General features: G+C 38.8%; 3 protein-coding genes across 3 annotated transcripts in view; 2 read left to right on the forward strand and 1 right to left on the reverse strand.

Annotated features, from left to right (window-relative positions):
* LOC146513938 (proteinase-activated receptor 2-like) overlaps positions 1–1,467 on the forward strand; it is a 2,122-nt gene extending 655 nt beyond the window's left edge. The window contains exon 2 of the mRNA XM_085167076.1: positions 1–1,467. This exon is cut by the window's left edge and continues 4 nt beyond it. Within this exon, the coding sequence (XP_085023202.1) occupies positions 1–1,087 (1,087 nt within the window). The 3' untranslated portion in view covers positions 1,088–1,467.
* Positions 1,468–10,690: 9,223 nt separating this feature from the next.
* ch25hl2 (cholesterol 25-hydroxylase like 2) lies at positions 10,691–12,945 on the reverse strand. The gene has a single exon (XM_085167077.1). The coding sequence runs from the start codon at positions 12,364–12,366 to the stop codon at positions 11,464–11,466; it is 903 nt and encodes a 300-aa protein (XP_085023203.1). The 5' UTR covers positions 12,367–12,945; the 3' UTR covers positions 10,691–11,463.
* An 11,787-nt stretch (positions 12,946–24,732) lies between these two features.
* s100z (S100 calcium binding protein Z) lies at positions 24,733–27,338 on the forward strand. The gene is made up of 2 exons (XM_085168285.1): positions 24,733–24,954; positions 26,445–27,338. The coding sequence occupies exons 1-2, from the start codon at positions 24,739–24,741 to the stop codon at positions 26,598–26,600; spliced, it is 372 nt and encodes a 123-aa protein (XP_085024411.1). The 5' UTR covers positions 24,733–24,738; the 3' UTR covers positions 26,601–27,338.
* Positions 27,339–27,726: the final 388 nt, after the last annotated feature.

Genomic DNA, 27,726 nt, shown 5'->3' on the forward strand with positions numbered 1-27,726 from the left:
TAGCCGGATGTTCATCGGACAAGAGGACCCTGAAAATTCAAACCAAGTTGTTGTGGATGAGGAAGTATCAGCTACGCTTAAGAGTAGCCTCACCACAGTCTTCTTCCCGATCGTCTACATCATCATATTTACAGTTGGACTTCCAGCCAATGGCATGGCAATCTGGGTCTTTCTCTTCAGGACCAAAAAGAAGCACCCTTCATCAATATACATGGCCAACCTGGCTCTGGCTGACCTGCTCTTTGTCATTTGGATTCCATTAAAAATACACTACCACATAAATGGCAACAACTGGATCTATGGAGAGCCTCTCTGCAAAGTCCTAGTGAGCTTCTTCTACGGGAACATGTATTGCTCTATTCTGTTCATCACCTGCCTGAGCGTGCAGAGGTACTGGGTTGTGGCTCACCCGCTCTCTCAGCAGAGGAAGAATAATAAAATTGCCATTGGTGTCTCTGTAGCTATCTGGGCTTTTATCTGGGTCACCACCACTCCTCTGTACCTGTATGACCACACGACCAAGCTAAAAGACCCCAACGTAACCACATGTCATGATGTGACTGTCATAAAGGACCTAGAAAATCCATTCGAGTCTATCAGGTTGCCATTCATCTACTTTATCATGATGGGAACAGTTGTGTTCCTAATCCCTTGCATAGTGATCATTGTAGCCTATGCTATGTTGCTGAAGGCTCTGGGGACAAACATGGAGGAAAGTACAGCATCAAAGAACCGACACAAAGTTTTGGTGTTGATCGTAATCGTCCTGGTGACCTTCCTTGTGTGCTTTATTCCCAGTAACATCATGCTGCTGTTGCATTATGGTTTACAAAAGAACAGTATAGGAAATCATGGTTACAACGTCTACATCTCTACTTTGTGCTTGGCAAGTCTCAACAGCTGCCTGGACCCATTCATCTACTACTTTGTGTCTGAGGATTTCAGAAACCATGTGAAGAACACTCTGCTGTGTAGGAGCAGCAGGGCTGTGGAGCAAATGAGAGTTTCCTTCAGTTCCATGAAATATTCCAAGAAGAGCAAATCATACGTGTCGGATGTTGGGACCACGCAGAGCAGCACCTGTTAGTGAGAAAAGGAGAGACTCTGATTCCAGGACTGGTTGTGCTTTTACAGTGTAAATACTGTAAACAAAAAAACCCCCACATACCAGATGGACTCTGGTAACCAAAGATGAACTTATTTATAATTTGAGCCGCTTGGCATTAAAATGTGAAATGTATATGAGTGCCTGTGTTACGGGTCCACACCTGCTTCATACTGACATGCAGAGCTTTGAATGGACTAATGTGCTTCTTCCTGTGGTTTTGACTGATTATCTTTGAATATCAATAGAAATGTAATTTAATATGAATTACATTTATACTATAGACACATTAACCTGTTCAGAGAGCTTGTGAATATATTGATTTTTATGAGATAAATTTGCTTTTTTTATATACACACACAATTCATGCATCCAGCAAGTTTTATTTTTGTCATTTTAAAGCCCTTTTATCACACTTTTGCTTATTCAAAACAAAAAAAAATGAAGGGAGAACAGTTGACATTGTTACTAAGTTTCTTGAATAAATGGTAAAACAACAGGATTTAGTATCTGTGAAACTTCTTTTGTGCTATTACGTAACTGATAACGTTCCTGTGACCCGTGAGTCACTATTCTCATTTTCGTCCTGCAGCTGGATGAGACGCAGTGTCATTGATGAGTCTCGAGCAGTAATTCCTGGAATGTTGTTGTGTAGAAACTCGGTGCAACTTCACACAGTGTAAAGGTCAGTGTTTTAAGCTTGGACTTTTAATGTTCACTCCTGTTTGGTAAATGAGCTTAGAGTGGAGAGTGTTGAGGAATGATTAACAGATCAGTGAGGACGACCTTCATATAATTGCATTTTCTACCGAGTGGTTTTAGTGGCAGACTAGTTTCACCTCTGAAACATAAATAGCTAGTTTCACTTTATCTTTATCCATTTGGTTTAACCCAGTTAGTGTTTTGTATTTTATAAAAAAAATAATAATGGTGTGCAGTCCTCTTAGAGGCCAGTAGTGTTACACTTTTTTTTCAGTCGACATTGCCAGTGTCTAAAAGACAATATGGTCAACAAATGTATAAAGGGAAAATCTACTGCAGTCTTTTCTCTGTAGATAAGGAGTAGGTAGGTAAACTGCCGTGGTTCAAACACTGACCCCACCCATTTACCCGCCACCATCCCCCCCAGGTACACGTACACACACAAACAGGCCAAGAATGCTGCTTCCCATTTAACGACTGGTTGTGGGAGCGCTCTGAGGTAAATGATTGTTATGGAGTGTCACCTTACCTTTTGTCAGCGCTCTGTGTAAAATGCGTTCTTTGCACATGTTGGGGGCAGGGACAAGACACACCCTGCCCTGGTTGCATTCACATAGCTCCACAGACAGGAACAGTTCACGTTTATTCAGGAACCACTTGTTGGATTTCCTCTGAGCAAAATTATTTTTAACAAAGCGTAGCGTGACTGGTACAGAAAACTGCTAATAAAATAGCACACAAAGATGGGGTTTATGGATATGGCTTCAGCTTCTATAAATGATTAGCTTAAGCTCTTTTATATTTTATATTACTGGTTTCATGAAGGTAGGACTTGGTTGTGAGTCTTTAAAGTTAGGAACTTATGAAATGACTCACATTTTCTGAAACAGAATTCATGTAGAAAAGGCTGGAAAGGCTCCAATTATGATGGTTTGTTCCACATTACATTTAGCTGCTCTCCAAATAGTTCAGTGCACAGGTTCAGTCTCAACGCAAATGGCTGCAGTGATTCTGTACTTCTGTTTAATATGATTACAGTACAATGTGTACCATTGTTGACCTTTACAGTGGTGGATATCAGACAATATGCAAGATGTACAATACTTTGCAAATGTCTTGAGTCGCCACTTATTTTTTTGAATATGTTGCTTCCAATGAGCCAGACTTCCATGTAAATTTGTATATGTAAAAGACTACTATTGGTTGCTGTTCATTCTGCAACTCATTTTATTTACCGAAAGACCTCACAGTTTCCAGCTGGGCCAACTAGAAAAGAGGAAATGCAGCCTGTGGTTTAAGCCAAAAGACTTCCACTTAACAGAAGTCTGGTTTTAAGTTATTATTACACAGCAGAACGTAAACAAAGAATGCAGACAGTGAGCATGGTGGAAATTTCACTTTAACCTCTGTGTGCATAAGACTTTTTTTTTAATGATCTGCCTAGGCTGGAATAATGGCAATAACTACTGCTACATTTAGCTAGCAGTGAAGTAGCAGTGCGTGAGACCAAATAAAACCAGTGGCACTGTGGTTATGACATGCTGAACCGCAGACAAAGCAAGCTGCTTTACACGCTGTAAAATGGTGAAAATAAATTTCTCACGCTGAAATGGTGCCACCTTAGACTCTTTACCGCTTGAAAGCCTAAAACATTTTTGAACTGAGCAGTTTCTTTCATATTACAGGCCTGCTTATAGTGTACATCAAAAGTTAGTGAGGGTCTCAGTTTCTCCGAAACTATTCTAATGTTCACCAAACCATGCCTTTAATAATATAAACATCTTTATTTACCCCACACTGCTATTTTTTTGGGTGTTAATAATATTCAGAGGGTAAAATAAGTAATGAACATGTCATCAATTTTCTAAATAAATATATTTCTAAAGGTGCTATTGACATAAAATTTTCACCAGATGTCAGTACCAACCCATGTGTTCCACCCATATAAAGAAATAAAATCACAGATGTTTGTGAATTAAGTTATGTGTAAGAATGAGAAATCACACAGGAAAAAGTATTGCCTTTTTGCACCTTGCTTTCTTTATGTGTTCTTATACAGTATGTGTACTCATTTTACCTGCTGTAAATGTGGAAAATGTCACAGATACTCTTACAGGAGCAATATTCTTTCTCATGTCTTGATCATTTTCGTTAATCGGAATTCAGTAATGTCCTAACTCACTCTAATGGCCATATTCTTGATCCCTTTTGTGTTTCTGGTGTTGCTCCTAAGAACTGTATATTCAAGTCAAACTCTTTTCACTCTCTCATATTGAAGTATTAAGTACATTGACATAACTACTTTCTCCCATGTAACTGACAGTCTGCTTAGAAGAGATAATTTATGTACTCCTGATAAACTGGTGTCTTAATACAATTATGGACTTCACTCCTTTGAAAATTCACAGAACTGTCAGACTCTCTTTCATCCACTATGTTCCCTGGTTCATGTATCAGGAACGCATGCACCACAATAAGGATGCCCTGTCTACACCTTAATTTGAATATTATACAACACTCATCAGGTCTGCTCAAAGGAATACTAGGACGCTTTCCTCCTGACTGTTGGGGAAATATCTGGATTTATTAAGAAATCTTAATAAAGACCTATTTCTCACTCAAGTGGCTAAATCCTGTTTATCTTCTCTCTGTCTTTAGCTGATATTATTCACTCTTCCCTAATATCTGGCTTTTTCCTGCACTGCTTAAAGCAATGATAATGCCAACTCTTAGGAAACCCCATACAGACCCTTTTAAATAATTATTGTCCATATGCTAATTTACCTTTTTTTTCAAAAATTTGGGAAATAACTCTTGTTGTTTAGATCTAACTTCAACTTATTAGCAATCATCTTCCATCCATCCATCCATCCATCTTCATCCGCTTTATCCGGGGCCGGGTCGCGGGGGCAGCAGCCTAAGCAAAGAGGCCCAGACCTCCCTCTCCCCAGCCACCTCCTCCAGCTCAGCATGAGCTGAGCTAGCAATCATCTTTTTGAATAATTTCAATCTGGTTTTCAGCCACTTCATAGAGCAGGGGTAGGCATGGTCAAAATCACAAATGATCTTCTGTTGGCAGCTGACACTGGGCTAACCTGGGTTAACCATATGCTCCTTGATCTGAGCTCTGCCTTTGATATCGTCTATCATGATATTCTTTTAAATAAGGAACTTTGCATGTCATGTTGTAGATTGTAATCTCAGATTGTAATCAGGTATGTACAGTTAAAACATCTCACATCACAAGCTTCCCCAGTTGTCCCTAGTGTTCCCCAGGGCTCTTTCTTAGGCCCCGACTCAATTTGCTATTCATCAGTAAAGGGATGACTTGATTTTATGGCAGGTTTTACACATCTGCCCAGAGTAAACCATTTGTTGGTGTGTCATGGGTTTCACACCTTAGAAGTAGGAATAGAGTTTGCATAATATTGGTAAGCCACAAAAAAAAAAGAAAAAAAGAAAGGAAAGGAAGATAGTTTAACCAAAAAGAGGCAAGAATTAACCACCAGAACCTGGTTTTAATAAAACACAGGAGTTTTGGATGTTACAAAACAGTGTGCTATTGAACAAGGTCTTTCAATGTACAAAATGTTCAAAATGCATGAAGATTTTGCAGACTTTACTGTTCTATTTCTTAAAGTGCAAGACCTCACACCTTTAAATGTTACCTATTGCAAGTTTCTGTTTTTATAGTTTAGCAAGACGCTTACTTCTGCTTTTCTGCATACCTCATACACACAGTTTAAATTAATTGAAAGGTTGTATGTCTATGTATGGTATAGCTGGAAACACACAGAATACAGACACTGATGTTGTTCAGATATATCTGCTTAAAACTGTCACGGGGTTAACTGAATTATGTGTAACCTCCATTGTCAATAAGAGTGAGGCGGACGCAGAGGAATTGGAGTTGCTTGGACAGGCGACTCGCATCACTGCTCTCCAACGCTCCCCTTGCAAGTAAAATGTACACTGGTGTCTGTGTGGTTGCTTTCAGTAACAGGTTCTGTTTACCAGCAGGGTTGACTTAAACCCAACATAAATTAATATTCATAGATCATTAATATGAATCACAGAAGAGATAACATAGTATCCTCCTCCACATTACTGTGATAAAGAGAATACTTTTGTATTCATAATATATTTATTGGACCTATTTATTACATCTTTCATTAAGCTGATTGTAAATACTGAACACAATCATGATATAGCAAGGTCAGTATTGCCCTACAATACAGATACTGGTATTTGAAGATGCAGGGTTTTAGGTAACACGTAATTTTGTCATAGTTGTATGGCTTTAATTTGGCTTTAACAACATCTAGGACACAAATAGTTGACTTTATGACTGATGTATTGGGAGGAAATTTCAAATTATGAAGTTCCTGTCCTGACCATAATAAAGTAGGTTGTTTCATAGCAGTCATGCACTTTACTCTGCCTCCCCCTTATGCTGAGCAAATGCACACATGCACACAGATCTATTTGAAGTATACCTCTGTCTATACAGGAAGAGGTACACCTCATCTAGTTATAAATACAACACATTTTGTACATTTGTCATCTTTTACGTAGCATGCTTATACCACTGTGACCTTTGCTGTATAAATATACTACCTGCAACTCTTGCAGGTTTCAAACTAGGACTTTAAGTTAAAAACAGCAGGGGTCAACACAGGTCAACAAGAGCATGGGAAACAGGTGGGATCACAGCTGGAACTAATAGTCCGAAGAGACCAGAGCCAAAACACTTTTCACATATGACAAATAGAATTAAAGGGAATTAAATAACATGTCACCTAGAATTAAGCAATCACATGTTTTGTCTCAATAAGGATGTTGTGACAAAACATTAGCTCATTTAACAAATAATTAAAAAAAAAAAGCTTAAACCAAAGGAAGTCCTTCTATTTGTGTTACACATTTAAACACACTTTAAACTAGTTGAAAGGTTGATCCACCATCTGGACACTTTTGTATTTGTGTTATTTTTACTCATTTGGCCCTTATATAAGTCACTGTTTTATAGATTAATTCACTCTAAATTCATTGTGAAATGAAAAAAACAATTTTTTTAGAGATATAGTCACACTACACACGGTGATCACAAAGAATATGACACATGTCTGTCCAATACAGCACTCAGCAGTGAAGTAGGATGAGTAGTTTCTTCAATATGAGTTGATAATTTAATGGCAAAGATTGTAGGAATAAACTTAATTTTAATAAATGTCTGAATAATTTTTCCACCACTGATTTGACTTCTTGTTGTTGCCCCACTCATGTCATGGTTTGTTTTGCACACCGCCAACATCTGTCATTCCACCTCGCAGACCCCTTTGTTCAATCCACCTCCTCCCCATCTCCATGTTACTCGGGCTCCATCCGAGCATACAACTTCATCTCCCCCACCAGTAGGGATTCTGAGTCTAATCGCCAAATAGCTTAATTCAATTCAATTCAATTTTATTTATATAGCGCCAAATCACAACAAAAGTTGCCTCAAGGCGCTTCATAGATACAGAGAAAAACCCAACAATCATATGACCCCCTATGAGCAAGTACTTTGGCGACAGTGGGAAGGAAAAACTCCCTTTTAACAGGAAGAAACCTCCAGCAGAGCCGGGCTCAGGGAGGGGCGGCCATGTGCTGCGACCGGTTGGGGTGAAGACAGGATAAAGACATGCTGTGGAAGAGAGACAGAGGTTAATAACAGATATGATTCAATGCAGAGAGGTCTATTAACACATAGTGAGTGAGAAAGGTGACTGGAAAGGAAAAACTCAATGCATCATGGGAATCCCCAGCAGCCTACGTCTATTGCAACATAACTAAGGGAGGATTCAGGGTCACCTGATCCAGCCCTAACTATATACTTTAGCAAAAAGGAAAGTTTTAAGCCTAATCTTGAAAGTAAAGATAGTGTCTGTCTCCCGAATCCAAACTGGAAGCTGGTTCCACAGAAGAGGGGCCTGAAAACTGAAGGCTCTCCCTCCCATTCTACTTTTAAATACTCTAGGAACAACAAGTAAGCCTGCAGTCAGAGAGCGAAGTGGTCTAATAGGGTGATATGGTACTACAAGGTCATTAAGATAAGATGGGGCCTGATTATTTAAGACCTTGTATGTGAGGAGCAGGATTTTGAATTCAATTCTGAATTTAACAGGAAGCCAATGAAGGGAAGCCAAAACAGGAGAAATCTGCTCTCTCTTTCTAGTTCCTGTCAGTACTCTTGCAGCAGCATTTTGGATTAGCTGAAGGCTTTCAGCGAGTTTTTTGGACATCCTGATAATAATGAATTGCAGTAGTCCAGCCTGGAAGTAATAAATGCATGAACTAGTTTTTCAGCGTCACTCTGAGACAGGATATTTCTAACTTTAGAGATGTTGCGCAAATGGAAGAACGCAGTCTTACATATTTGTTTAATGTGTGCGTTGAAGGACATATCCTGGTCAAAAATGACTCCAAGGTTCCTCACGGCATTACTGGAGGCCAAGGTAATGCCATCCAGAGTAAGAATCTGGTTAGATACCATATTTCTAAGATTTTCAGGGCCGAGTACAATAACCTCAGTTTTATCTGAATTAAGAAGCAGAAAGTTAGCGGCCATCCAGGTCTTTATGTCTTTAAGACATTCCTGCAGTTTAACTAATTGGTGTGTGTTATCTGGCTTCATGGACAGATAGAGCTGGGTGTCATCTGCATAGCGGTGAAAATTTATGTTATGTCTCTAATGATACTGCCTAGGGGAAGCATGTATAATGTAAACAGAATTGGTCCTAGCACTGAACCCTGTGGAACTCCATAGTTGACCTCAGTGTGTGAAGAGGACTCTCCATTTACATGTACAAATTGGAGTCTATTAGATAGATATGATACAAACCACGAAAGCTGCACTAAGGTCTAGCAGGACAAGCACAGAGATGAGTCCACTGTCAGAGGCCATAAGAAGATTTGAACATTTGTAACCTTCACTAAAGCTGTTTCTGTGCTGTGATGAACTCTGAAACCTGACTGAAACTCTTCAAATAAACCATTCCTCTGCAGATGATCAGTTAGCTGTTTGACAACTACTCTTTCTAGGATTTTTGATATGAAAGGAAGGTTGGAGATTGGCCTATAATTAGCTAAGACTGCTGGGTCTAGAGATGGCTTTTTGAGTAAAGGTTTAACTACAGCTAGCTTGAAGGCCTGTGGTACATAGCCGATTATTAGAGATAGGTTGATCATATTTAAGATCGAAGAATTAATTAATGGCTTATACTTCTTTGAGCAGTTTTGTAGGAATGGGGTCTAAAAGACATGTTGATGGTTTGGAGGAAGTAATTATTGAAGTTAACTCAGAAAGATCAATCGGAGAAAAAGAGTCTAACTTAACATCAATGGTACTAAGAGTAGCTGTAGATGATATTACATCTGTGGGATGATTATTGGTCATTTTTTCTCTAATGATAAAAATTTTATTTGTGAAGAAGTTCATGAAGTCATTTCTAGTTAATGTTAAAGGGCTGGTTGGCTCAAAAGAGCTCTGACTTTTTGTCAGCACTGTAGCCAGCAATTGAAGCCTTTAATTTAATATATATCAATAAATCCTCTTTGTTTCCTTCTAATGAGGTCTCCTTATTGAAATACAATGAAACAATATGGACTGATTCTTATATAGCGCTTTTCTACTCTCCCGGAGTACTCAAAGCGCTGTGTACAACATGCCTCATTCATCCCCACTCATACAAGCACTTCTAAACTCAAGTGCAACTAATAAGCATTCACACACATTCAGATGAACGCATCGGAGGGCAATTTGGGGTTAGTATCTTGCCCAAGGATATTTGGCATGCAGACCGGGGGAGCCAGGGATCGAACCACCAACCTTCCAATAAGTAGCTGATCGGCTCTACCACCTGAGCCACAGCCACCCCCAAAGATGTGATGTGTATGATGATGTCACTTCTTGTCATTGCTCTACACACGCAATCTCATGGTTTTGCATATTGTTTTTGAAGCGTGCTCTAACTGACATATGGAAAATGAGATAACAGACCTAACACAACCTTGTTGAATTTAATATTACAACAAGAACAACTTCTGCTCAAGGGAATAGATTTTTTCCCAGAAGAGTTAAACAAATAAGAATTGTGGCAAATAAGAGTTAAACCTCAGTGCTGTCCTGAAAGAAAATACCTATATTACTCTTGTGTTACATATATTCATTTGCAATAAAAAAAATAGTTCATGTTAAAAATATACACATTATTCATATTGTTCCTCGACGTGCATATCCCATAATTAGAACAGGATTAACAAAAGAATAACTTGTGCCTGAGAGCCCTGTCTGCAGTGTTTCTAAAATAAACACAACATGTTTGAGCAGTTTTTTCCCTTGTACCACAAAAAACATGCTAAACCGGTTCAGACTGCAGGTAGTAACGCATCAATGTGCGTTACTACCTGCAGACAAGGAGATATAAGTCACAATAATTGTTACTGCAGAACTATGAATCCCTGAGGTTATATCACCTAGAATTGTGATATAACCAGAAGCATAACTGGAAAATAACCAAGAATGCATTGGGAGGTTGTTTTTTTTTTGGTCTTTTTTTGTTTTTTCCCAGTGGGATGTAATTTTTGCTTAACATGTATTTGTACACTTGTTCTTCTTTTTGTGGTTTGGAAAAAGACTGACCCCTACTGGTTTCTTTGTAATAATATAAACTAGGATTTCAGGATTTTATTTAAACACCAAGTTATTTGGGAAAAACTGTACCTGAAAAAAAGGTTGTGATTCTACTTTTAAATAATTTGTAAAAAAATAATTAAAATGAGCGAAAAATCATTTGATGTTCATTAAAACAATTTTTTTTCAAAAGAACAGCACCTGCAGTTAAGTATTAGCTGTCAGGGCAGCTATTGCAGTTTCTCTTCGGGGGCTTTAATTAAGAACTCTTCCTGCGGGACCATTTTGTCTCAAAGAGAGAGAATGATGGATTAGTATTGCGCCCACGCATCATACTGGGATGCAACTAAAAGGCAGCCATTCATGCGTGGGAGTGAGAGGGTCATTGCTGAGGAGGGAGAAAGGGAGAATGTACGTGCAAACTTCTGTGTAATCACTCTGACAGATCACACCATCCTCCGTCAGCAAAGACTCAGAGCGACTCAGTGACATTCGGCAAATCAAGGAAGGATTTCAAATGATTTTTTAAATTTTATTTTATATTTCTGGCAGCTCCAAACAAATTACACATGTAAGGTACCTGACTTGAGAATGCCACTGAGACAATTAACAGCACATCAATTCACTGACATAAGTGGAAAATCTCTATGAATAAGAGATATATGTTCATTGCACAAAAGTACAAGATAATCTATACTATCATTGTACAAAAAATATCTTTTGACAACTTACCACACTGTCAAACAATGTTAGACTGATTATCAGCTCGTAAAATGTGAAAAATATCCATGCAGTCAAAGATAGCCACATAGTGAAAATCGTTATTATCAAAGTGAGAGTTAAGAGTGGGAGACGTAAAAGAGAGAAATTAGTCTGCAGGAGAGTAGAGAGGAAAAATGAGTCTGCTGGAATAAAAGCATCAACAAAAGAGGCAGTTTGAGTAAACTAGCGATGGAGTCATTGAAAGATTAATTCAAGTTCTTTAGTCTTTTCTTCCTTTCATCTCTTCTGGCTCTCCCGTGGCAGAGTGGCTGGAGGCGGCTGGTACAGTGTGGGTGCCCCCCAGCCAGTCCCAGTGAGAGAAGAATGGGGCAAAGTTAGTGCCAGGTCTCTGGTGGTGAGAGTCATGTTTCGGAGCACCACCCCAGAGGCCAAAGGGCACCAAGTTATGTGTGGCCCAAGGGAAGTCATAGCCACAGTGATCCTCAGTGGAAACATAGACATTGAATACCATGAAGCTCCATGCTGTGAGGCAGTGGCACTGCAACAGGATGGGGTCTATTGTGGCCCAAAATCCCACGCTAAATAACTCCCAACCAGACAGGTACTGGGTGACAAGGCTGAAAGGCTGGTTGTACTGGTGGTGGATGGCGTGGAAAGTGCGGTACAACCAAGCAACCCGGTGGTGCAGCAGGTGCCACAGGTAGTACTGGAAGTCAAAGACCACCATACAGCCCAGGATGCCCAGGAAAAAACTGAACAGAGTGGGGGCTTCAGGGGGTAGAGGGGTTGGTGGCCTCCACAGCCACTGTGCAACTGCAGCAGGAAAGATGTAAAGCAGGTGGTTGTAAATGGTGACACCCAAGGTGGGCCAAATGTTAGGCCAGGTGATGGGTCTGTCTGGATGCAGCCTGTAGCGGTTGATACACGGCCAGGTGGGAGCCAGCAGGTCCAACACAGTGTAAAGAGCGACCAGGAGAAAATAGGTAGTGACTGAGAGGACCACGGGGAAGAGAGGACTTCTTAGGAGGTCGTGGTAGTTCTGACGGAAATAGTCCCAAATAGGCTGCAGGACCAAGTCCTGGGAATAATCCCCAGTCACATTGTCTACATATAACATCCAAGATAAAGTCTCAGTTCTGAGTAACCCGCCCACGCTCATCATTAATATGGCGTTTCTCTTCCAAAGATGGCTGATCCAATAGGATTGTTTTTAACAAGCAACCAAAGAGGATAAAGAGGGTCTGAATGAAAAGAGGGATCCAAGCTTCCCCGTAATAGGTTAAGCAACAGCAAATTGCCTGGTGATGGTGTGCCAAATTGGACTGGTGGACTGTCTTAGCCTCTTATGTATGTTCAAGCCCCACCTACACCATCCTCTCCACCCCCGTGCATTTTAAAAGAAGGCGCTTTTTAAAGGCCCTTTTTCATGGGCACAAGGACTGCAGCCAGGACTCAGGAGCCGGGCTTCAACAGTTCTCATTTTTGACCCAAATCATGGAGGGAGCTTCCGTCTTCTTGAGAATTCAACTCGGGGACGATGTCATTTAGCTCCGAACATTCCCAGAAAAAAAAACAAAACATTAATTATACCATACCAAGTTATATTTTCACTACTGCATGTTAACAATCAGCCCTTTCATTTTTCTGCCCCCTCGCTCTCAAATCATAAGACAGGGAACACGCACATACACACACCAATACACACAACATCAGACCAAAACAGTAATTAATCACTGAAAAGTTGTCAAATGAGACATGCATTCAAAAGCACTTCCTTTCTGATGCTGAATAGTAATTGGCTTGTTGCTCGGTTTCAGCTTGTTTACAGAAAAGAAATGATGCTATTATTCATAAGTGGGGCAGAGACCACAGCTCTTGCTTCTATAGTATGATAAAATAATTTTGCACAGCAGAGATTTTAATAGGTTTCATGTGATGTTCTGTAGGCATACATTTGGTCAGTTTTCTGTCTTCAACAGCTATGTTTCATTAAACACCATCAAAATGCACACATCTTAAACTGTACAAACACATTTTTTAGCTTTACAAAGGGGAAATTAAAAACAATAAAAATAAAACATAAAATTTATGATATTGGAAAAGCAGTTGCAAACTTTTATTTACTCCTTGTAATTGTGCATTGTCTCAATTTTTTACTTTACTGTATTTCAGGTTGTACCCATTCCACAATAAAGATTAAAAAATCACCTGAAAAATGATTAAACTGCACGAGTCAACACCTGTTTGCCTGCAGTCTCAACGAGCAGAGCTCCATTCTGTAACAACTACATGAGTTAAATGTGAATGTTGTCATAGTCCAGTCTGCTTTCATCTCTCCAGTGTGTTTGATGTCATTTACTTAGTAGATGAGTTCAGTCATGAACTGTATTTCCTGGCTCAAAGTAACATGCAACATGTTTCTGCCATTCAACTTTTTTACTGCAAGGCAATGACACTTACCACCACACTAATGTGTTCCCTGCAGCATACTGCTAAAACTGCTTTTATGGTCACTTGCTGACGATCATTTATTTCAGTGGATTTGTTTAGCAGTACCTGGCTGCTACAGCACTTTTAATTCATGTGGATGACAAATAAGGTTGTACTTTTCCACACACAGTGCAGTGCATTAAATACATTCCTATTTTAGTTTTTCAGTTATAACAACTAACATTTTTTACTGTGTATACTGACATGTATAATAAAATAGAGTAAAATTATGATGAACACCTAGCGACTCACTGAACATAACAGAAAATTCAAAGTATTAAGAAGATAATTGTAATGCTTCATCATGAGTATAATTGCACAAAATGTTCATTTCTTATGTGATCAGCATACTTCTTTATAGCTGCCAATAGAGGGCAGTAGCAATCAAGTCTCGAGCAGAGAAGTCAGAATATAGTGCAAGAGAGCAGTGACTAAAAGGAAATCCTCCTCAGTGGATGAGGAACTGCACTGTGTAGCATAAACATATTAAGTGGAATGGACACACAGCAGAGAAGATGCACAGTGTGATGTTTGAATGTCTTTTTTTAAGTTTTAAAAATGGTAACACAGAGTGAAGATGTATTACTAACTCAACCCAAAGCTTTAGATTTCTAGAACTTCTACTTACCACAGTTGCTTTAGTGACATAGTAATAAATACTTTCAGCAGATACATTAATCACTAGTCATTTTTGGATCAGTGTTAAAAGAGAAATTTACTCTTGGTGTATAACGGACAAAAAACACAGCAGTGGCTTATTTGTTTTATGAAATTTCTATTCGCTTTTGCCATAGAATTCATAAAGCACCTCTGGGTCCATAAGTGTATCAAGCTAAAAACATTTAATGTTAAAGTTTAATGTTAAATGATAAATAGAATATTTAGAGCAGGGTTGATAAATTAAACACTAGCTGGAATGAGCCACTGTCCATGCTATTGAGATTAGTTATTGGCCCCACAAATCCTATTCACATGTCCCATATATTTAAAGCTCCTTTAGCCTTTCCACAGTTTCTGTGCATTTGCAAGCCACTTTGAAACCTACTTGCGGCTTTTACCAAAGAGAAGGTTAAGAGAAGAAAGACAGCCACACCAATGGAACCTACATATGTTACTATTTGTTACTATAAAAATATATAAAATATAAAAATATCTATATAAATATATAAATATCTACTTATGACACGAGTTGTCATGTTGATAATGTTAAATGCATTGGAAATGATTAATTAGTAAGATAAATTAGTAAGTAAAAGAGTACTCTTTTCTCTTGCAACACACAAAAATAGTAACAAATACAAAGGTTTAGGGAAAACTTAAACAAAGGTTAAAGGTTGATGCCTCACTCAAGGGAGTTGACGTAGATAAGCTGGCCTTGATGTATTTGTGTGAATATTATACACAGAACAATATTTTCAACACCAAATCTCTTGGAAACACCTGAGGGCTGAGCAGTTTCAAGGGCTATCTTTTTCTTGTCTTTATCATCCTTCCTCTGTGTAACTGCTCTTGGAGGCTCTGTGATAGTATGTGTTGACACCAGTGAAAACATGGATTACACCCGCAGCGACAGATGTCTGGCCTCATCTTCAGGTGAAGGTTTACATTCACTGTAACAGATTCCGCTGGAGTGGAAAGCAAAGCCTACAGTCAGTTTATTGCCAAACAAACAAAAAGAACTGAATATCATTGTGGAAGCATCGGTGTGTTCATTTAGGGGGCAATGTCATGTGTCAATGTGTCATCGTATAGATATGTAGGCACAGATTTGGTAAGACTCTAATTGACAATAGCAGTAATAACACCTGGCTGCATCACCAAAATTAATATTGAGTCAACATGTAATTTTGCTAAAGTAGTTTTTCTCTGGTCCACTTCCAAGTCAGACCAGGATTGACATGCTTAGCCACATTTTAATTCAATAATGGATAACTGAATTGAAAACCTTACTGGGGAAAACCTGATTTTATGAGGAGACGACATCAATCCCACTATAGATGGAGCAAAACTCAGACAAACCCCAAATAATCACAAATATCATCGTAAAAATATGAATTTAGTACACAAAGACAGAATATTATAACTACCTCAACTGCAGAGAGCACTTTGAGTACTCTGGGAGAGTAGAAAAGTGCTGTAGAATCAGTCGATTTACCATTACCATTATATCAAAGAGTAAATCAATTAAATGTGGAGTATTAAACAGCAAATGATTTAATAATGAATCAACATATTGATCTAATCTGCATTGCAGAAACCTGGGTACAGCAGGATGATTATATTAGTTTAAATAAATCAACACCTCCAAGTCATCCTAACTGTCAGAATCCTCAAAGCACAGGTGGCAGCAATCTTTCACTCTTGCTTGATAGTCAACCAAACACCAAGACAAAATTTTAATTAATTTCAAGGCCTGACTCTTAGCCTTATCCACCCTCAAAAAAGATATTTTCAGTTCTTACCTGTCGTCTTGCTCCCCTGTACTTGAAATTTCCCAAGTACAGGGAGACTGGGAGTCTCCTACATTTGTAGGAGACTCCCAGTCTCCTACAAATCTGCCACTAAGTACAGCAAGTCTAATAACTACTGATATTTGTTAGGAGTCTTTTGAAAGAGTAGTTGTCAACATTTAACTGACCGTTTACAAACAAAGGATTTACAGTTCATATATATTTGGACAATGACAAAAGTAATACCTGTTCACCGAAACATATTCCAAATATAATTTTATAATAGACATAATGTGTAGACTCTCAGTTTTCATTTGAGGGTGTTCACATTCAAATTGCATTAAGGGTTTAGGAGTTTCCGCTCCTTAACAAGTGCTACCCTTTTTTTAAAGGGACCACAAGTAATTGGATTCAAAGGCAGGTGTGGGCAATTTCTTCATTATGTCATTATCAATTAAGCAAATAAAAGTCCTGGAGTTCTCGCATTAGAAAGATTTTGCTGTGAACAGACAACATGTTCAGAAGAATTCAAGCCATCCTTAAGCTGAAAAAACAGAAAGAAAAATATCAGAGAAATTGCTACAATAGTAGCACTGGCAAAATCTACAGTTTGGTACATCCTGAGAAATAAAGAAGCCACTGGTGAACTCAGCAAGGCAAAAACACCTGGACATCCAGGGAAGAAGACAGTGGTGGATGATCACAGAATCATTTCAATTGTGAAGAGAAACCCCTTCAAAACAGCCAGCACAGTTCTGGAAAAATATTTTTTGGACAGATGAAGCCAAGATCAACCTCTACCAGAATGATGGCAAGAAAAAAGTATGGAGAAGGCGTGGAACAGCTGTAAAGAAATACACAACTGCTAAAACAAAAGATTAGCATTAATGTTATTGTGTTTGTTCATCTGATCCTACCTAGTTGGTGTTTGATCTTCTTTTCTGTGCATCTTTGCTGACTTGATGAAAGCCCAAAAATCTGGGACTCTCCATCATTTGACCCTGGAACTGGAGAAGCTTCTCGGATGAGAGGTGAAACGTCTTCAAGCAACTTAAAGAAGTCCAGATGCTTTTCTTTCCAAGCTCCTTTGACTACGATGACCTGCATGACTAAGAACCTTCACAGACATGTGAAGTATAGGGATGTTTCCCTGGGAGTGTGAAAGAGAGGAAAGGTGTAGGCCCAGATAAAATAAACAGCCTCCTCCTTAAAAATTGTGTGGATGAGTTGGCTGGGATTTTTTTTCTCCTAATTCCTTAAAGTCTCTTGAGTTTTGGAAAGTCCCTCAAATCTAGAAGGACTATTGTACCAGTGCCTAAAGTGAAAGCACTTAATTTTTAAATGATTTTGCAAAGCCTTTTGCTTTGACTTCCCCTGTGATGAAATTATCCAAGAAACTTGTAAAAACTGAACTTTTGGATTGACCCTCCAATTTGCTGAACAGATAGGGGGAGAGAGGGTATCGAGACCATGACAAGACCAAGACCAAGACAGACGGAGTCAAGACCAAAACAAAGTCGAGACGAGACTGAGACCGAGACTGAGACTGAGACTGAGACAAAAAAGTCTTTAAACTGCAGCCAGATGCTGCTTCGTTTCCAGGTGTCGGGCATATTTATGTGTTTTTGCGATGCACTCGCACAGCCCTCCTCACCGCTGTCTACTGTCTCACTCACTTACTGAGAGGACAGACGCACGCTCCACTTGACTGTCGCATCTCTCACCCTCTCTGTTTTTCACATAATGATATTATCCTATATCCTCACATGTGATTGGCCACAATATGGAGGGATTGGAGCATAGCTGAGACACTGTGTGAGAGCTGAGCAGCGAAAGGAAATTAAGTGAGGAGCCGGCTCTCGCTCAATAGGAGTCGACTCTTCTTCTGACGGTGCGATTGTGGCTCAAGAGTTGGGAGTTCGCCTTGTAATCGGAAGGTTGCCAGTTCAAGCCCCGGCTTGGTCAGTCTCGGTCGTTGTGTCCTCGCCTCTGTCAGTGCGCCCCAGGGTGGCTGTGGCTACAATGTACCTTGCCATCACCAGTGTGTGAATGTGTGTGTGAATGGGTGGATGACTGGTTGTGTTAAGCGCTTTGAGGTCCTTAGGGACTAGAAAAGCGCTATACAAATACAGGCCATTTACCATTTCTGATTCACTACAAAGCACTCTCTAAGCACGACACTTAGAGATGATGCACATGACAAATTATCGACCGTTGTGTGTCATGGATACTGTTGACTCCAAATCTCCAAATCCAAATCTCCCGACCACTATGTCGATCTGAGACAGCGAGACCAAGACAAGATCGAGGGTTACAAAGTCCGTCGAGACCAAGACAAGACCAAGACCACGTAAGAGTTGAGTTGTCTCGAGACTGGTCTTGGTCTCGAGACATCCAACTCTAACGGATAGTCCTCAGAAAGGGAGAGCCATCTTATCAGATGCACTTTTATCTTCCACGTGAGAGTATGTCCTTTCCCCACTTTTATTTGTCCTTAATAAAAATGAGTGTTAGAGTCTCTACCAGGACAAACATACAATCAAGTTTGCAGACGACTCAGTGAATGTCTCTCTGCTCCAGGATGCAGATCGTGACCATGGCCCAGTTGCAGATGACTTTGTAGCATGGTATGGACAGTCCTTTCTGGACATTAAAGAACAAAGGAAATGGTTATTGATTTTTGTAAACAAAAAATGTCATCCCTACCCCCTGTTTGTGTTCTGCTGGTTCGGGTCTCTTAGCTGGAAGAATAAGAAAAAGTTGGACCAAAGTGTTAAAGTGTGTAGCAAACTGGCAGGTATAAAGCTAAATAATCTTGTCCTCCTGTATAGAGGGAGGGCGACCCTGAAGGCAGAAAAGATTCGGAGTGATTCTCCTCAGTTTCCTCATGCAATTGATGGCTGGCTTCTAAAATCCAAGATGGAGATGGCATAAACACACAGCTTGAAGAACATGACTTTCATATATTTGCTGGAATAGCTGTCATGGTTTGTGAGGCAAACTGTGTGGAGATTGAGAGGTGTGGACCCAGGCACAGAAAATGATGCAGGAGAGACTGTTTCAAACTGAAAATAAATGGTAAATGGTAAATGGCCTGTATTTATATAGCGCTTTACTAGTCCCTGAGGACCCCAAAGCGCTTTACATATCCAGTCATCCACCCATTCACACACACATTCACACACTGGTGATGGCAAGCTACATTGTAGCCACAGCCACCCTGGGGCACACTGACAGAGGCGAGGCTAAGCCTTTACTGTGGGTGTAAGAAATACCACAAAACCACTAACAAAAACCTAAACTGGGGACAGCTAAACATGAAACTAGAAACATAAAACTAAACAACCTAAAACATGGAAATGTAGCTGGAGAGACACTTGGGGAGATGAACAGGATGGCCTATTTCTATTGCAGCATAACTAAGGGAGGATTCAGGGTCACCTGATCACCTGAAAAAGCCAAAATCCAAACTGGAAGCTGGTTCCACAGAAGAGGGGCCTGAAAACTGAAGGCTCTCCCTCTCATTCTACTTTTAAATACTCTAGGAACAACAAATAAGCCTGCAGTCAGAGAGCGAAGTGCTCTAATGGGGTGATATGGTACTACAAGGTCATTAAGATAAGATGGGGCCTGATTATTTAAGACCTTGTATGTGAGGAGCAGGATTTTGAATTCAATTCTGGATTTAACAGGAAGCCAATGAAGGGAAGCCAAAACAGGAGAAATATGCTCTGTCTTTCTAGTCCCTGTCAGCACTCTTGCTGCAGCATTTTGGATTAACTGAAGGCTTTTCGGGGAGTTTTTAGCACTTCCTGATAATAATGAATTACAGTAGTCCAGCCTAGAACTAATAAATGCATGAACTAGTTTCATTTCACAACAGGTCATAAAAACACAAGAAACACAAAATGCTAAGTCAAAAGGACCCCGAACCATGACAATAGGCTCCAGTCCCCTGCAAGTCTGAATTAGGTTCTTCATTGAGTAAAGAAGTTGATGTACTTGAACTTTTACAACTTTAAAGAATTGTTTTACACTAGTATCTAAACTTAGATCTTAGAAGTTATTGTTGCAATTCATAAGTATTTGTAGGAGTTTCCTACAAACACCATATTTCAACGTGCATTTTATGGTGAGCTGATAGATTTTTGGTCAGAAATCAGTCAGTAAAGAACAAGTGAAGTCTTCCAGCTTTGCACAAAACACCACGGATCACTTTCATATAATTTGTATTTTCTTCTCTTCCAACATATCCGTACTAAACAACATTGAAATGTTTGCCAAAATGCAACAATTAGTGGGAGTGAATCTTTAATAGCATGTAAACAGCGTTTTCGTTGTTTAATTTCATCTTTTCTGTTGCAAATTATTACAATAATTTGTACATTACAGCTAAGGTAGAATTATTTTAATTGAGAACCAATTTCTAATGGGAATGCAGAGGAAATACTTGCAGTAGGACGCTGTTATAATTTTAGGAAGTCAGGACCCAAAATTCAAAAGATGAAATTTTCTGTCAACCAATGAGCAGTTTACAGAAATTTTATTTAAGAAATTGACAGTGGGGGTTAATCAGGTTCCCTGAAATTAATATAATTTATGATGGAAGACAGTCTTCAGCCATTTCAAGAAGAAAGAGCGGGTGAAGAATTGTGGCACGGAGCTGAAAGGAACAGACTAGCGTAAATGACCAGTTCCCCCAAAAGGATCCTGAAGCAACGCAAGGTCCTATTCCCAGTCTGACACAGCTTCATTCAGTAAGGGCTCCCGTGCTGTCATCACCTTTAAGAAAGTGACAGTGAGGGGAGAAAAACAAGACAATTCAAGGGCTGATCTTAAAGAGAAGGAGAGGAGAAGGTTAATTGGTTCCAGGCCGTTGATTAACAGAATTTATATTGGATGACAGTCTTACTTTTTCCATGGGGGCTTCTGAGAAGGGTACAATATTTCCTGCAGGGAGCAGGTTAGTGGCAATGCTGGAGAGTGGCAGGCAGGTTGTGATGTGAAGATAATGGACTTAGGATCCAGAACTAGGATGAATCAGTTTGTGCAGGAGGCACTACAGATGCTCCACAGGAGGGGTGAGCTGGATTCTGCTTCCAGCTTAAGGAATCTCCATTTACCAATTAGTTTCTTTCTGTCTTGTATTTTTATTGTTTTGTTTACTTCAAATTTAATCACAGCTATTAAAGCTGTGATTTTGAGTTTACGTCTTTCTGCTGAGTGGTTTAAAGTAATCTGCTCCTGTGACAGATAGGTGGCCTGTTCTCCCACCCTGTGATAGCTGGCACAGACTCTTCACCCCTGTGATGCCGAATTGAATAAGCTGATGAAAATGCATGGACGGATGATCTTGAACAAATTCTTGTTGAACTCCAGGCTTTCGGAAATTCTTTCAAAGTTTTTTTTTTTTAAACCACTGAAAGTTCCCAGATTGCTTTGATGCTTAAAGGAATTTAACATATTTAAAGTTCTGTAAGTATACAGTAAAATCATGATGTAATTTTCCCAACAACTGATTACAATGCAGCCACTCATCTAAACAGGGCATTTTGTAGAGGATATTGCAAACATGGCTCTTGAAACAATGGTGATCTCAAAACTTCTAAAAAACAATTTCTCAAAACCATAATTCAGCTTCTTTCCCAAAATACTGTTTCGACTTTAATCCTTTAATTACAACTTTATTCTCAAAATGATCAACAATATTTTTTCCACTAGCATTTTGAGATCTCTTTTAATCTCTCTGGAGACACACGCCACGCCATACGTTGCTTCAGCTCTTCCTACTTTTTATCTGCTTTTCAATAATTAAACAATTTTTCTTCTGCATTTCTGCTTCATTCCTTATGAGTTATTTTCTCTCAATCAAACTTGTCTTCTAAACGCAACCTCAATTCACAGTTATGGAGTTATGGAGTCATAACTTCATACATGTTAGTCAGTGATGATGGGCCTTTCCTTCTGTTTTATATTTTTTCTAACTTTTGTACATAGTCAACATATTTTTTCTTTTTTTTCTTTTTACACATATTTTTTCTTCCAGTCTTTAAATAGACTGGATAATGATGATGACTGGAAACAGGTCAGAACACCACTGACACAGGAAATAAAACTAAACTGACAAAAGTCCAAACTGAACACACTGGGTCAATGACCCAGGTACACTGAAAGTACATAACACTACATATACTTTCTGACAATAAAACAGAACAAAAATTTGTTGACTCTCCACTGGCATGTCTGCAATTACAGTAAGTACTTTATATCTTAAACCTACATTATTTTTGATGGTTACTTGGGGGTGATAGCTTTGGCTGAAATGCAAATACAAATACAGTGCAAAAACAAAAATGCATATAGTAATATTTAATAACATATATAAATGAATTTATGTATTCTGAATTGATCCACAAGATGTTGAACACATTTTCTTCTTATCTTAGCTATTCATAGTTCAATTCCTATCTCCTCAATTAAAGATATTAGGCGCCCTTCAATGGGAATGTTAATGATAGCCTTTTATTTAAATGCATAATTTCGGACATTATTAGTGTTGAAAACAGTTATTATATTAAAGCCATGTTTTCTGTATTGCAATGAAAAAGGTCAAATTTTACCTGTAAACAAAATGGATACATCATCCTTTCTCTTTGTAGTGATCTTAAAGCTGCTGCAAATGACGAGAGAGAACATGAGGGGATCTAAAGTGGAAGAGCATCTGCCAAGCAAGCAGGAGACGAGCGTGTCTTAAAATTCATTTTCAAATAGCAACAATATTCCTGGTTTATCATAGGGTAATGAAATGATCATTTAATGACCTATAGTGATGAGTATTGTGATCATGTGCATCATTTCATCAAAGTGCCTGTTGCTTAGAACTTCACTCTACATCTGTTTAGTTGTACATGATAGACATGGATCATCTTGTGGAAAATGCAAGAATTTCGTATTTATTGAAAGATAATTGTGTAATGAGACACATTGCAGTGTTTGATGTAATGCCAGTTTATGGCTTTACAGGGCACCTTCTGCACAGCATTACTAACAGCAGCTGTGAAGGAAACAATTTCATCACCTTAACAAATGGAAAGTCATTTTCTTTGTGACAGTGGCTGCAAGTGGGAGAGAAGTTGCAGGGACACCTGACAACGAACATCTCTCAGGTGTTGTCACGAGGGCTCGGAGCTGAATAGAGTGTTATTCTCCTCTCTCAGTTATGACACGGTGACAGAGGAGGGGCGACTGTGTATGAGAGGGACGCAGAATGACAAAGGATGAAAGCTGCAGTTACTAAAAATAAACCCAAGAACGAGAACATCAAAACATTTGAATCGCAAGGTCAGCCTGAGAGAACAAGAAGAAAAGCAGCAAAGTCACTCAATGCAACTTTCATTTTATAAACTTCTCCACACATGGAAATTCAGTATATAAGGCAAAAAAAGAAATTTCTGCAGTTCTTGAAAGCTTGGAAGTCAATATCTGGTATAGCCAACTTTATTCTTTAACACTCTTCTTTAAGCAGTCTTCAGGAATAGCCTTCTTGAAGGACACTCAAACCTTTTTTTCCATGTCAACATGCATTTGGTTTCAAGATGTTCCCACACTGCTATCAGTCCATAACGGATAGTTTTCCAGTTTGTGTTTTTCTATCCAGGTATGCTTTTACTGCATTGGCAGTGTATTTGGTATGACTGATATGTTGCAAAATTAAGTTCTTGCTTCTGAATTTTTTCAGATGGTGGAACACAATCTGAGATTATTTTTATGTCTTCAGAATTCTATCAATTTTGACAAAATCTCAAACACCACTGACTGAAATGGAGCCTCAAACCATTCTAGCCAATAAAAGTATTTATTACGGCTATAATCCTGTCTTGGTCTCTGCTCAGCTGGGTTTTTTGGTTAGTCCTGACAGTCAGCACAAGGACTAGACTAAAAGTGAATGAAAAAAACACCAATGTCCAGAAAGGCTGAGAAACTTTAGCAAATTTTACAACAATGTGTGTCTAGTTGCAACTGGGCAGAAGTTGTATCTTTCATTGTGTAAACATTCATAGCTAATCCAGCTGAAAGACCCATGCCTAACGCCTTAGAAAATGCAAATGCATAAATAAAAGGAATGAATGAATATTTAAAGAATAAGCATAAAAGCCACGAAATGCTTCGTGTTCATTTATCATTGTTATGATCAGAAGGCACCTGCTCTAAGTAGTATCTCCATGCTGCCGTTGCAGGTAGGCAAGTTTTAACCTATTCTATCTCTAATGAAGTATATTGCACAGTACTGAACTCACTTCAGGGATATATTAAGTTACACATGCGTCAAGGCTCACGTCTGGCTCAGGATTTGATGAATACCCATGATACATGGTTTGTTTTTCACTTAGCTACACTGATTAAAACCTGGAAAGAACTGTTGCCATGGGGGTCTCACCTGTGGAATTAATTATCCCACGTTGCATCCTCTGACTTCCTGATAAACAGATTCAGAAGAGTCTGTGATCTCATTTTTGCAGGACTCTAACCAGGTAGGAACTCCACTGTTATGAGCTAATAGTTGTTGTAATGCTTTTTCATATGTGTGTGTGTGCATGTGTATTTTTGTATTATTTGTTTTACATTATTTTTCAGGAAACTGCAAGCGTGCCTTTAATCTCTCCAGCAAAATGCCAAGCCAGCTTGAGAGTGCAATGGATGCACTGATGACAGTTTTCTACAATTACTCGGGACATGATGGAGATAAATACAAGCTCAACAAGGGCGAGCTGAAGGAACTCTTGAACAGTGAGCTCACCGACTTCCTCACGGTAAGGCTGATGTTTAAATGCAATGATTATTTTGTTGTTTGTTTTACCTGTTCGGCATTTAAACAAAGATTTGATGTCATGCAGAATTTTCAAGAGGAAGCACAATCCCTGCATGGATTTAAATTAATGGGAACATGCTGGTGTACTGAAGTATGACTGTGCATTTCATTAACTGAACCATAATGACCAATAGTAATTGCATTAATTTGCTTATGGATCTTGAACACTTTGAAGTCTTATTCACTTAAAAGTCAATCTTAAGAGTGATGTGTTCAAATTATGTAACATCCTGACCTTGTTGGAGGAAATTGTTTTTTCATTGATTGCTTTCTTGCTGTCAAAGTGTAACTGCTTGTGGCTCTCGCATGAAACCACCATGGCAAATAAATGATGCGGGGAGAGAGATAGATAAGGTCATTTGAGATAAATCCCTGCCCCTGAGTCTGTGTGATAGCAGCGCGCACAAGCCTGCAATTTCAAATGATTGAGACCACAGCATCAACAAAACAGCCAAGGTCTAAAACCTGATGCCTTCAGATATCTTTCTTGTTACTGTCCGTCCCCCTTCATGTGGGTGGGAGGCCTCAGGTGCTCACACATCATCATCATCATCATCATCAGTGACCCATATCACCTCCAAATATAGACACCCTCGTGATGTCATCACATCCCTGTGGGCTGTAGTCACCTCTGAGAATAGACACAGTGGCGTTCACCCTGAGTTTCTGCCAACAGGAAACTTTGACACTTGACAACCAAAGCATGATACAGTACTTACTACTACATGTTCTGTCTTGACAGAATTGATAGAATTTTAAAAAGTAATGCAAAATTCAAATTAAGTGTGCTCTTGATTAGGATTGTTAGATTTATTTACTGATAAAACATGCCGCTGGTAGTCTTGCATTTTTCATGTTTATGCTTACTGTCGACTCACTCAAGGTGACTCTGTATTTTAACGTAGATTTGAGCTTTTCAGACCAAATTTAAATTGAAACTACATTAGAAAATGCAAAACTGCTGTGGTGATATTTAACTAATTTAAATTAACCCCCAGTGTGGATTTTAATTTTAACCTTCTGAGAAATGCTGACTTTAGTGCCAAAACAGAAAGATCACTGGTGCCTTGGAGGTTAGAGGACAAATAAAAAAAACGTCTTGTTTCTCAGTCATGGAGGAAATGAGCAAAGTAATAAATGTCACATTTGATTAGCTGAGGCTCACGGGTCATTTAGTGGCAGCCTCACTCTGCTCACCACCGGACATGGGGCTTTGCTTTGAGTCAATATCAACCACCAGTAACAGTCACATTTTATGCATTATTACCGGAAGCTTAGAAGTGTTAAAGGTATTTGGCTGAGAAGTTGATAATATTGGTAACAAGTTTGTTTTATGGGAAAATCATTACAAGGCATTACAAGAGCCACAAAGACATAATCAGTTCAGTTGCATATTTGTTGAATCACTATCTGTTTGTGTTTTATTTTCAGTCTCAGAAAGATCCCATGCTGGTGGAGAAAATCATGAATGACCTGGACTCTAACAAGGACAACGAGGTGGATTTCAATGAGTTTGTTGTGTTGGTGGCAGCTCTGACTGTTGCCTGCAACGACTTCTTCCAAGAGCAACAGAAGAAAAAGAAATAGGTGTCCAAAAAAACCCAATGTCCATCCACATTTTAAGCTGTAGCTGAATTGTGTCGTAGTTTTCCCAGAGCATAGGATTGTCATTTGTGGATGTAAACGTAACAATGTACAGACTGGAGCTGTTAAACAATCACTTGATCTCACATCGACCTTGTCTTTTACAAAAAAATTATTATTTTTTTTGTTATAAAAATAACTAGAAAAGCCCTTTCCTTATTGTTGTTTTTTTTTTGTGTATGGAAGTGTTTCATCCAAACCTTTGTGCATAAATGTGTAATTGGTTTTCTTTTAGTTTAGTCTGCAAAAGAAAGAATAGAATAACTTACTGTTGATTAATTCAGAGGTATTTTCCTTAAAAATGATAATGTGGTCATCTAAAAACCTTTCCTAAATTCTTACAAGATTTTGTTCCAACAGATGTCTGGAAGTTTTAAAGGTCATATGTTTATTTAATATCTTAAGGATGCAATGAACAGTTTCGCATTTACTCTTAGCCTCCATTCCCTAAGAGGAAATACCTTTTCCTGGCACAAAATTAGAGTCGTGGAAAAATACGCAGGTCCACAGTGATTTAGCCAAGTGTTCCCCTGTAAAAGGAATAAATGTCTCACTGCTATATGCCATGTGTGGTATTTTGTGCACTTTTGAACAAGATTTGACTTCAGCGTTGTCTTTCAATAATTTCTTATATGGCCACAAATGAAACCTACTAAAGATTCTTGAAGACATCATGTTAAAAGTAAATGCACTTAATAAATGTAAATCTATCCTGTGTGACTTATTTTATGCTGATCCACTGTCTTGCACGACTGTATAATCCTATAAAGCTTACAGTGCATTCAAACTCCAGTAAAACAGTAAGTTGTTACAGTATAAAATTACTATTATAGTAAATGCACTATTGTACCAAAAACTGTATCATAAGAAAACAGGTAATTGGTTTTATTAAAATATGTGAAAAGCATCAGGCATTTAATGATAGCTGTTCATGTTAAATACTTAATATACAATTTTAAAGGTTGCAAGGAACCCACACCTCTCCAAAGGCTCACAATACAAAGCTGAGGGGTTATTAGCTCTTTATTGTGGCACAACTGGATTAATTTGTTTAGATTTCTATCCAATT

Source organism: Neolamprologus multifasciatus, chromosome 7, assembly GCF_963576455.1.
Source record: "Neolamprologus multifasciatus chromosome 7, fNeoMul1.2, whole genome shotgun sequence".
Taxonomy (NCBI): domain Eukaryota; kingdom Metazoa; phylum Chordata; class Actinopteri; order Cichliformes; family Cichlidae; genus Neolamprologus; species Neolamprologus multifasciatus.